This window comes from Mchenga conophoros, linkage group LG3 (assembly GCF_057382185.1).
Source record: "Mchenga conophoros isolate Kocher_MC1m ecotype Shallow Benthic linkage group LG3, M_conophoros_male_GT1.1, whole genome shotgun sequence".
Taxonomy (NCBI): Eukaryota; Metazoa; Chordata; class Actinopteri; order Cichliformes; family Cichlidae; genus Mchenga; species Mchenga conophoros.
Window position 1 is genome coordinate 63,897,201 of NC_140528.1, and position 11,013 is coordinate 63,908,213.

The following is an 11,013-nucleotide window of genomic DNA, read 5'->3' on the forward strand; positions in this document are numbered from 1 at the left end:
ACTTGACACTGTATGCATGGTATAATATGAATATGAAATTCAACAGAATATTCAAAATTTTTGTCTGTTATAATTTAAAACTTTCAACATAAATTCTACAAATCAAAGATTCTTTGTAATCACTGAGTTTACCCCTTCCGTATATGTTACCATAGCAACGTCACACACTCGCTTACTATATTTTTTAATATATCCAAATTTTAAATAACGTATTATTTTAAAGGTAATCTTAAAATATCATACGAAAGGAAAAATATATGTATATATATTCTTATATGTTATTAATCTTATTTCTGTTTCCCGTTGTTCGTGATTGGTAAAACAGCACCGGAAACAGAATGTCTACGTATTTTTTTTTTGTTTACTGTAGCCAGCTGGAATGCTAGCTAAGTAAGCTATGCTCGGATTGGCATGAATTGAGAAATTTGGTATACTTTTATTCAAGAAGTGTATTTAGGTTTCTTCGGGGAGAACATTGCATATTTGCTTTGCCGCAGTATCGCGTGAAGTGAAGGTATGTGATAAACTTGTCCTTAAAACTACAGTCATTAGCAAAGAGGGCCAACAAGTGAAATTCATACTGGCTGTATGTAGGTCAAACTGTAACGACAAAAAAGTACATCAGATAGAACTGCAATGTGCTCACGATATTATCGTTTACGTTTTTCATTTTCTAAAGTAGCGTTGTCGGTTCGTAACGTTATAGATGATCGAGGTTGTGGCCTCTATGGCCCGAGGCTCAGTGTTTCTGGCCGGGGAGCTCATGGAGTGTCTTGTAACTTTCACCAACCCGATGTCTCATCTTTCCACCTCGGCGAGCAGGTAGGATTTTACAAGTTTGCTCCTTGTTCAATGAGATTAAAAATAAGGGAATATCAGCCATGTGTTATTCTTTGTTTTGACTGTCGTATGTTAATATGCGGGCTTTTAATTAGAGTAGGTTTTGTTTTGGCAAGATTTACAGAAAAGGATTCTTAATAATAACACGTTTCTGATATCCTGCTGTTAGAATATTTTGTAATCTAAATGATTTCTTTATTTCCTTGGGAAGTATAGAGAAGGTTAGAAGGATTTACACGTCTTCTGGAAGGATCTAGAAAAAGCGTGCGATGGTGGTGAAATATATGAGGACAGCAAAACAGTGGTGAGGTGTGCAGTAGGAGAGACAGATGGATTCAAGGTAGGGGTAAGATTACAACAGGGATCTTCTCTGTGCCCCTTCTTGTTTGCAGTGGTGTTGGTCAGGCAAGAGTCCCTGAGTACTGAGGTGGTGGTATGCACTGGAGGGAAGAAGAATGAAAGTCAGTAGAAGCAAGACAAAATGCATGTGTGTGAATGAGAGGGAGACAGATGGAAAAGTGAACATTTAAGGAGACAGGTGAGTGAAGGAGCTTAAATTCCTGGGATCAACTATCCACCCAGGCAGGTGGAAAAGAGGAAGACCTTAGAGGAGATTCATGTAGTGAAGGAGGAGGGTTGGGTTAACAGAGGATGCTGGAGATGGGGTGAGGTGGCGGCGGGTGATCCACTGTGGTAACCTGTAAACGGAGCAGCTAAAACAGGAAGGAGTTGTTTTTTTTTATTTCACTTCTTTTAACACAGTTATTAGGATTTATATGGTGTCTCGTGACCTAGTGTTGTTGGTAGACTGTAACACAGAGGACACTGAAATAATTGTACCCTTGTGTAAGCCTTGTTGTCTGATTCTGATTTTTGTTCCAGTGAGATGCTGGCATGGGCCAGTGCCCAGATCCACTGTCAGTTTCATGCAAGTGAGAACAGAGTAGCCTTGCCGGCTCAGGGCAACAAACAGGATGTCCAGGCTGAGAGCGAGACTGTGCTCATCCCAAGCAGAGGTAAGAAATAAAATATGAAATCTAAGACTGGCAGAAATAGTATAAACTTATCTGGGTTTCCCCAATCTTATAAACAGTACATTTGCATATTGACACCACTTCAGTGGATGTATGGGTCATACATCCAACTGCCTTACAGCCATGCAAGGTTCACAAGGTGAATTTAAAAAAGAACATCCCCAATACTGGATAAATTTGCTGCTGTGTCTGCTAACAAGTCTTCACACACAATGAAAAGTAGCAACATATTAGTAGCCTTTTTTCCATAGCTTTCTTAGTGTGTAATACATTTAACATCTCCTGCTTTGTTCTCCAGGAGAACGAGGGCAGTGTGTGCTGGACACTCCTCCTAAGATATTATTCTGCGACCTGCGCCTGGACCCTGGAGAGAGTAAAACATGTACATGTCTTTACATTTGTGGGAAAAAGTTAACAATAATGTGAAGTGAAATATCTACACTGCTGTTAAAGAATGAAACACTTAACACAATAATGATGAGGTTTCTAGATGGTTTCCCATACATAGCATTATCTCATTTGTGTGTGTGAGACTCAGTCTTGCAAACATTGTCATTCTTTCACAGACTCATACAGTGAGGTTGTTCCCATTGATGGGCCTCCCAGTTTCCGTGGTCAGGCGGTGAAGTACGTCTACAAACTGACCATTGGCTGTCAAAGGGTCAACTCGCCCATCAAGCTACTTCGTGTTCCCTTTAGAGTGTTGGTTCTGCAAGGTGAATGGACTTTTGACCGACTCTGGCTTTCATTTTACAGTTGTAGCCACAGAGAAACAGGGGTTGAAAGATCTTTGCTTCGGCTGTAGTATAATATTAGAACGACAGCAAAACCAGAGAAGTATTGGCAAAAAAATACTGTGGATATAAACTTTTGTTGTGGTCTCTTAACCAGGCATGTAGATTTTCATTTTTCTCTGGACAGCAAAAAGAGTCTGATTATGTCACAGTTACCAGAGCTCTTTGCTTTATAGAAAGTACTTAAAACGTTGCCAAGAAAATTGACTTTAAAAAATGAGAATCTTTTATCTGATGTTGGTGTTTTTTGCATGTACCCACATAGGCATGCCAGAGCCTCCATTTCCCCAGGATGAAGAGGTTTGCCCCTCCAACCCTTTCCTGGAGGAAGAGGAAGTGAGCCGCAGGGACTCTCGGCCTTTGGAGAGAGCACTGGACATGTTAATGGTCACCACCTCGAGGCGCTACCCCCGTGAGTCGAATTCTCTGCCCTTCTGCTCTTTGCAGGAGTTTAAACTCTAGTTTGTGCAAATTGTTTTTAACGTAAGCGTCACCCCCTTTTTTCTTTGGGAATATTTTGACAAATTAAACTGTTTTCTCACTATTTTAGTTGTTACATTCACATAAGCGTGTACATCTATAAAATGGTGGCTTCATTCGGTACCTGAAAGGCAAAAATAAAAGCAGCAGATTCTTTTTGTGTCTCCACATCTGATGTGTGTGTCTTTGTTTTTTCCAGATATGTTTAATATCACCAACATGCGTGGGAAAGTAGCAAAGTTCTGCATCTTTAAGACTGTTTACAGACTCGGGGAGGACATCATCGGCACGTTTAACTTTTCAGAGGGAGACATTCCCTGCCTGCAGGTGTGTTTGCTCTACAATTTTCATACGATGCACTTTCCAATTCAGTCACCCTTTGAATTTTCTCTAAAGCTGTGTGTGTGTGTGTGTGTGTGTGTGTGTGTGTGTGTGTGTGTGTGTGTGTGTGTGTTTGTGTTTCAGTATTCAGTGAGCCTTCAGAGTGAGGAGGAGATCCAGCAGCAGTACCAGCGTAGACCAGGACAAACTCCCAGTGTGACTGGACACGGGCGACATCTGGAGTCTTGCCTCCACACGGCCTTCAGCCACTTCTCTCTTCCCATACCCCTGAATGTCACGCCGGGTTTCAGCAGAGACATTGGTAAGTCACTCAAGCTGAATTATGTCTGACTCACGGCTCAATCATATCTCAACAATTACTTGTAGATCAGTGTCATACAAACTAAGTAGGCATAGTTCATCAATTGCCTATATAAGCTAAGCACAATTCCAGGTTCCTACTATCATTAGTTTTCTGAAAAAAATTTCAAGCGATGAATGTCAGGATGTTTTTAGATGTTTTCCTTGCATACATTTTCAGAAGGCATCTAAAAATGACATAATCTTGAAAAGTCCTTCAAACTTTTCTGAGTGTCTGTACTATGGCTCCATATAGACTCTCAGTAGTGTGGATGAAGTTCAGATAGAATGAATGTCCTATTGCTGACAGCAGATTCTGCAGCACAGGCCTGTAGAAACATAGTTTTGCAGGTAGAGGACTTAGATATTGTAGCTTCTCATATGCAAGGCACAAAATATGGTTCAAAATAAGTAAAGGATTTCATAAATACATTGCAGCTGTGACTACAATGTAGCTTGCCATCGCCAGTGTGTGAATGTGTGTGTGAATGGGTGAATGACTGAATGTAGTGTGAAGCGCTTTGGGGTCCTTAGGGACTAGAAAAGCGCTATACAAATGCAGGCCAAGGATTTCATAAATATTAAAGTTTGAATAAGAAAGTTTCATCTAAATCGAATACGATATTCCCCTGGTATGACACCACATCCTAAACCCATATTAACCTCTTTCAGAAAGCGTGAGTTTGTGTTAGCCATATCAAATAGATGTTCTCCATCATTTTCGTATGTAGTTTTCAAAATATTCATATTTATGTATGACAGCCAAAGATTCTAATAAATTCTAATACTTGTAAAATTTAATGTTTTTAAGATAAAGGGGCTAAACTTCACCCAATGCTTCTTACTTACTTCTCACTCATAATTTGTAGCAGATGTTCCAAGGCAGTATTTTAACGTTTTTATTAAAGTACCGGCCAGGCTTCCCAGATGAAGTGTGAGTTTTCATCCATTATTTGATGGAGTGCAGGATAAAATGATCAGTTGTTATGCACGATGCACATTTTGTTTCTGAACCAAAACAACACCCTGTGTAAGCTGGGCTGAGTCATAATCGGGCTGATGCTGTGTAGTCTGAACCTGGATAATGACAATATCAATTACACGTAAACTCAATGTGCTAACCACAGAAGAGAAGGACACAAAAACCAGTGTGGGTTTACAGTGCCTTAAGGCAGTGACTAAATTTTAATAAAAATGATTCACACCTATTAATATGGAAAGTTTTACAAGCATGTGGGTGACGAGCATTCCTTATTTTTCCTTGTGGCTGCACACTAAGAAATGTAGGAACGTGCCGGCAAAAGAGTAAAAAAGGACACGACCGGGAACATCTACACATAAACCTAGGTACTTTTCATAGAATGTATATGAAAAGAAAATTACTTACTCCGGCTCTTTTGTTTATTTAGTGACCCTGAGGTGGCGCCTGCACTTTGAATTCGTTACTGCCCGGGAGCCTATGGAACCGCCCACTGTCCTGCAGAACCAATCAGAGGTCACAGTGTGGGCTGGGGCGGAGCATGTGGATGTGGACACCTTCAGCTGGAATCTACCGATCAAAGTCCTGCCCACCAACCCGGCTTTGGCTTCCTACGTGTCCCAGTTTACAGGGACCAACACCATTACCATTTAACGTGTGTGTGTGTGTGTGTGTGTGTGTGTGTGTGTGTGTGTGTGTGTGTGTGTGTGTGTGTGTGTGTGAGAGAGAGAGATGTAGATGCACATTTCAAGAACAAAGACTCTCCTCCGATGGTTAATCAGAGCTTTTTCTTTCATCTGGAGCAAAACGCTCAATCAAGATGTAAGAGAAAATTAAAAGCGTGACTTAAATCTCTGTCATTTCTTCATGTAAACAACACTTTTATTTGGAGGTTAAATGAGTTACAGCAGCAAACAGGTCAAACTGAACAGACATTTATATTAAAGTACATTTATATATTTACAGAATGTCATCAGTGGGTTAATTAAAGATAGCAGTTGGATTAATATCAGGATCTTTGAACAAAGAAACACTTAACGGTTTGATGTTATTTAGCATTTTAAAATCCTGTAAACTTAAAAGGAGTTTCATAAGAAGCTCAGCTGGGATTAGACAAGTTGCTAACTGATATAAGCGTAAACAGAAATTAAAATGCTTCTAAAGCAGGCAGGGACCTATATTTTCTACATCTGTTAAGACTTCAAATTATTTTGTGTAAATTGCTGCACATTTGCTTAAAAATTGCTAAGCATCATATTCCCTACATGAATAATTCATATACTGAAGATGAGTAATGGTTATGGATATCTAACTGTAATGAGTATCGGCTCCATGGGCAGGCAGAGTGGCGGCAGAGTTACTCAGTGCTAGTTGCGTTCCAGCCTTCGAGATGCTGCTGCAGCTGAAGCGATCCATGGCTCGGGTCCTTGTTCGCTTGACCCGGGGAGCAGGGCAGGCGGGGGTCAGCTGACTGGACTAGAGACACTTTGCAGGTCACTTGCTCCACCTGCACTTCACACCATGCGGGGAAATCCACCGGCCGATGCACTCTGGGCAGTAATTAAGAGGAAGGTAAAGCGTGTCAAACCTTCTTTGCACTTCTCACTTCACGCTTTAAAATGTAAACTTTTTCAGAATCAGAATCTCATTTTTATTGTTATTTTTGCCAAAAGCACAACGATATTATATGCGGTCCCATTCAGTACAAAGAAAGCAATCTAAGTACTCATAAAATACAAAAATAAAGAGTTTCTAACAAATAAAGTATAGAGTAAAAATAGAATCTAAAAACATAGATATGTACATATCTATGTGTGTTTGAGTCAGAGATTGCACAGGTTAGTGACATTCTTGCTACAGCCCTGGGATATTTTTTTGGGTACCCACAGAAAACTCGAAACACTTTGTCAAATCTGAATATTTTTATGTGCCCAAATGAAAACATGTAATTTGTTTTATTGAAAAAAAAAAACAGAAGCTTATAAAAGTTGTGATAAAATGTAATTAGAAACATTAAATATGACCATATTTGGCTTCTAAAGCATTACCTAAAATATTTAAAAGTATCTGCAAAGTAAGGCGCAGCCACCTGTGATTTACAATAGTAACACTAGAATAATATCAGTAAAAAAAACCCACACAGACAAGATTCCTGCAGACTAACAACATTTGTGGCCACTTTCTTTATTCTTAAGCAAAACATCTGGTGAAACTGCTGTTCCACCATGAAAACAAAGTCACTCAGTCTCTTTAAACCATGCGGTTTAGAAAATGTTGGCATCTGGACACCAAATCACACCGTCTGTTTGTGTACTCACGTCTCACAGCAACCGACCCCAACAGGGTGCAGACAGGTGCATTGCATGCAAGCGTTGTCCATCCAGGTTTCACCCAGTGAGTAGTGCCTCCCCTCGTACACACACAGAGCTGGACGAACACATGGTGGGGGGAAGAGCTCAAAATAATACATTTTTTTATAAACTGATGGGTTTTTTTTAAAGGTAAATGTTTGGGTTTTTTTTTTAAAAAGGGTTATAAAGAATTGGATCTCACCTCTGGAGCTGAAGTGGCACTCCATGGGTGCAGCAGAGCCACCGCTGGTCCACAGAAGAAACCCTACGGCTCCAAGCAACAAGTGAACCCTGAAGAGCTCCATCTTTATCACGTCTGGTCAGCTTGTGATTCCTCTTCTCCTTTTCTTCCCTCATTTATATGCTTTGAGGGTTCATGACCATGGCGTGGAGGTGTGGCTTGCACCGTCATGTGGCCCACAGACTTGGCTGTGGAGAGTGTCAGCGGTGCCATCCGTTGGGAATGAGGAGGTGGAGGTGTTGTGTAGAGGGGAGGGTAAAGTTGTATCTTGGCACGCTTTTGGCACTCTGGAGATCTCCTCGATGCGCTTCAGCAGGCATGAACCTCCGAAGTGTTAGAAACAATGACACATCCACGCGGTGACTAAGAGAGGGAAGGGTAGCAGAGAGGTGAGATGGAGGGCAGAGAGAGAGAAAGAGCGGTTACGTCCAAGGAGAGAAGGAGGTGGAGAGAGAGGGCGATGGAAATGTAAAACATGATTCATCATCATTCAGCCTCCCTCTTGGTTTTTGTGAGGATCACCGCACAGCCCCAGAAAATGTGCCGAATATAAATTTTAAATATATAATCATGATTCTGCGAGGTGCTTTCAGCTCTGGCAGCTACATATGTCCATAGTGTCCATATGCCACAACTGTGTGTCGTTCAATGCGGTCTTCTCTCTCCATGGTTGTTCTGCTTTTGAATGGTTCTTCCTGTTATAAGGAAGTTTTTCCTTCCCACTTTCACCAAACTGCTTGCTTTTCGGGAATTCTTTGATTCTTGGGGTTTTCTCTCTCATGTGGTGAGGTGTTTACACTACAATCTAAAAAGCGCTTTCAGGTGACTGTTTTGTGAACTGCTACCATACAAATGAAATTCAATACTGAAAGGAGTCTAAATGTAATCAAATTAAAAGGGAAGGAATGAATTGTCAGATGTGGGAACAACATATGTGAATGTAGATCAAGGGCTTTTGTAGATTTAGATTTCTTTTAACCTGATGTAAACACTTACATGGGATTTTGAATGATAACATATTTCCTGCTTTATGATGGAAGTATGTTTGGGGAGTGTCTCCGAGAGACCAGGAGTTTAATGAGCCTAAGGCATAATTCCAGCTTCAGTATCGATAAATGATGGATACTGAAAGCTAAATGAGAAAGACGTACACATTTCTTTTGGAGGGATTTTTTATTGGGTTTAGTTGATTTTTGGGAGAATTAATTAAGTAACAGTTTGTGGAAAGTGGAGGGACAGTGGGAGACTGGCCATCCTAACTGTATCATAATGAAAACCTTAGTTACAGCTGCTTACAATTTCTAATTATTTGTCATTTAAACCTAAATTCTGTGTTGCAGAGTTTATTAAAAGAGTGTGTGTTAATGTAGATGTTGGCTGTTCTCACTTTTTCCTGATTGCTTCCTTAGCAGGATGTGGAGCAACATAGGGAACAGAGCTCAGTCATCTTGATTAAGAACCCCCAAGGGGAAACGGGTAATGATGATGACGGATTTTATTATTTCAGCCTCCTGCTCTTTTGCACAAACCTCAATCTACCACTGACCAAGCCGACGCTAACATCAAGTTTGTTTCAAATTCTTTTATATACATGACATGTAAATCAGTTTATAACTTTTAGGGAGTGTGTCTCTTCTGGAATTTTTGTTGATATTCCGTCTCTCTCCAGTAAAATGAGCCTACCATAAAAATATGAAACTGTTCAGCAGGGGATCAAATAATTATTTCCCCACTGTAACTAAGCTAACATTTAAGAAAAAGATTTGACTGAAAAAAAAATCCCAAAAGGTCCATGTCAAATCATTTAAACAACAATCAAAGATAAAGTTTGAACTGCTCCTCTTATCACAGTTGGTCACTGGAAACATGTGTCTTCATATTCATAACGTCTGTAATGCAGACAGGTGTATTTCTTTGTTGCCCGGTTCTTTTGCAATTTTTCATGGATTGTTCATCCAAGGAAAATGGCGTTAAGTCAAAAGTTAAATATGTCATCTGAGCATATGTTGCAGTGTGGTATCAATCCACACGCCAACAAAACCTTATCTCATCTTCTTCCACTTGTTTACTATCTGCAGGCTGAGCTCGAGGTCATAGGAAAAATCCTCTCATGCCTCTCACAGGAGCCCCCGGGGCCCTGTAACATGGCGCTTTACATGCCTTCTCTCTATAGTTCAAGAGTGTTGATAGGTCTCCCTGATCGACCAAGGGTGCTTCTTCTTTCACTCAGTCCAACTCACAGTTGCCTCTGTCGGGCAGCGCAGAAGACTAAGGTGTCAGTCAGGCTACGTAAAGGCCTGATTGAGGTCAGTATTTAGATGCAGATGTTTTTCCATAGTTCAGCCTGGGTGGCGGAGACCTCCTCGGAGCCTATGGGGTCCCATATGCTGGCAAAGAGTTCACAGCCTGATCTGACAAATATGTTGTCGTCAGTGCTGATGGAAAGGGAGGACCTCTGAAAACAAAAGATTTTCCTGTCACACACCTCTCGTCCTTCATGGATATGCACTTAATTGGGTACAAGTGTTTTTTAATTGGGTTGGGAAAAGTTCACAGAGCATGAAATCCTTGTCTTTAGCATCGTCAGTGTTTCACAAGTGGATTGTTTGTATTGATTAAATGGAAAAAAGCTAAAAAAAAAAAAAAAAAAATCAAAGGTGCATCAGTCTCTTTTTTCTCATTCTTAAACTAAAATTTACACTAAATACTTAAAAATTTTAGTGAATATCAGATTAGAAATAGACAAAAGTAGTAGTAGACAAAAATGGCCACAATAGATGGGAATAAAGTCGTAGCCCTTCCTCAACGGTTTTCAGATGAAAACTGTAATCAATCAGGTAAACATAAAGGTGCTGGGTCACCTGCACTTTACACCTACAGGAGCTGCTCAGGCACAGAAGAGGAAGGAGTTTTGGAGCTCTGCAGTTATAAAGTCAGCAAAACTTTTACCCACTATGCACCTCAGCACTCAGTCACCTGCTCTGTAGTGGTCAAACACTTCATGGCTCAGTTATTGTGGTTTCCTGAACACTTCCACTTCTGCTTATGATATGTTTTGTGTGCAGCATTTTTATATTTGGTGGTGTGCTCTTTAGTTAGAGTGCATTTGACCCCTTAGTGAGACTTGTTAAAAAAAGCTTTAAAACCAGCTCATCTTGTATGTTACGTTTAAATTGATTTGCAGCTTCACTGTTGATTTTTTTAAAACTGTATTTTGTTTTTCTTTAAAGTTCTGCTTTTATTTTAAATACTTTGGAATTATATTTCTGCTGTTTTGCCTTTCTTTCTGTGCCATATGCAACATTTCTGTATATATTTTGCCAAAAGCGTTTGCGTGTCTACCTTCAAACGCATATGAACTTGAGTGGCATCCATTTTGTAATCCACTGGGTTTAATATAGTGTCAGTCAAATCTTTGTAGCTATATCACCTTCAAGTCTTCTGGGAAGGCTTTCCACAAGGTTTGGGAGTGTTTATTGGAATTTTTGATCATTCTTCCAGAAGCACATTTGTGAGGTCAGACATTGATGTTGGACAAGAAGGCCTGGCTCACAGTCTCTGCTCTAATTCATCCCAAAGGTTTTCTGCTGGCTTGAGGTAAGGACTCTGTGCA

The 11,013-nt window shown here is 40.3% G+C and overlaps 2 protein-coding genes across 8 annotated transcripts; one reads left to right on the forward strand and one right to left on the reverse strand.

Annotated features, from left to right (window-relative positions):
- Positions 1-222: 222 nt before the first annotated feature.
- rgp1 (GP1 homolog, RAB6A GEF complex partner 1) lies at positions 223-5,659 on the forward strand. 7 transcript variants are annotated; one of them, XM_085266579.1, is made up of 11 exons: positions 225-514; positions 707-822; positions 1,052-1,144; positions 1,233-1,378; positions 1,723-1,856; positions 2,173-2,256; positions 2,441-2,590; positions 2,934-3,080; positions 3,348-3,475; positions 3,614-3,791; positions 5,239-5,659. In XM_085266579.1, the coding sequence occupies exons 5-11, from the start codon at positions 1,727-1,729 to the stop codon at positions 5,460-5,462; spliced, it is 1,041 nt and encodes a 346-aa protein (XP_085122705.1). In that variant the 5' UTR covers positions 225-514; positions 707-822; positions 1,052-1,144; positions 1,233-1,378; positions 1,723-1,726; the 3' UTR covers positions 5,463-5,659. The 7 variants fall into 7 exon arrangements, with proteins under 7 accessions (XP_085122702.1, XP_085122704.1, XP_085122705.1 ...); XM_085266576.1 differs by lacking the exon at positions 1,233-1,378 and having other exon boundaries at positions 223-514; XM_085266578.1 differs by lacking the exon at positions 1,233-1,378 and having other exon boundaries at positions 224-514; positions 1,052-1,180.
- A 43-nt stretch (positions 5,660-5,702) lies between these two features.
- msmp1 (microseminoprotein, prostate associated 1) lies at positions 5,703-7,464 on the reverse strand. The gene is made up of 3 exons (XM_085266583.1): positions 7,362-7,464; positions 7,127-7,235; positions 5,703-6,358 (listed from the first exon to the last, which is right to left on the reverse strand). Exons 1-3 carry the CDS (start codon positions 7,462-7,464, stop codon positions 6,166-6,168), a joined length of 405 nt encoding a protein of 134 aa, XP_085122709.1. The 3' UTR covers positions 5,703-6,165.
- Between the last annotated feature and the right edge of the window lie 3,549 nt (positions 7,465-11,013).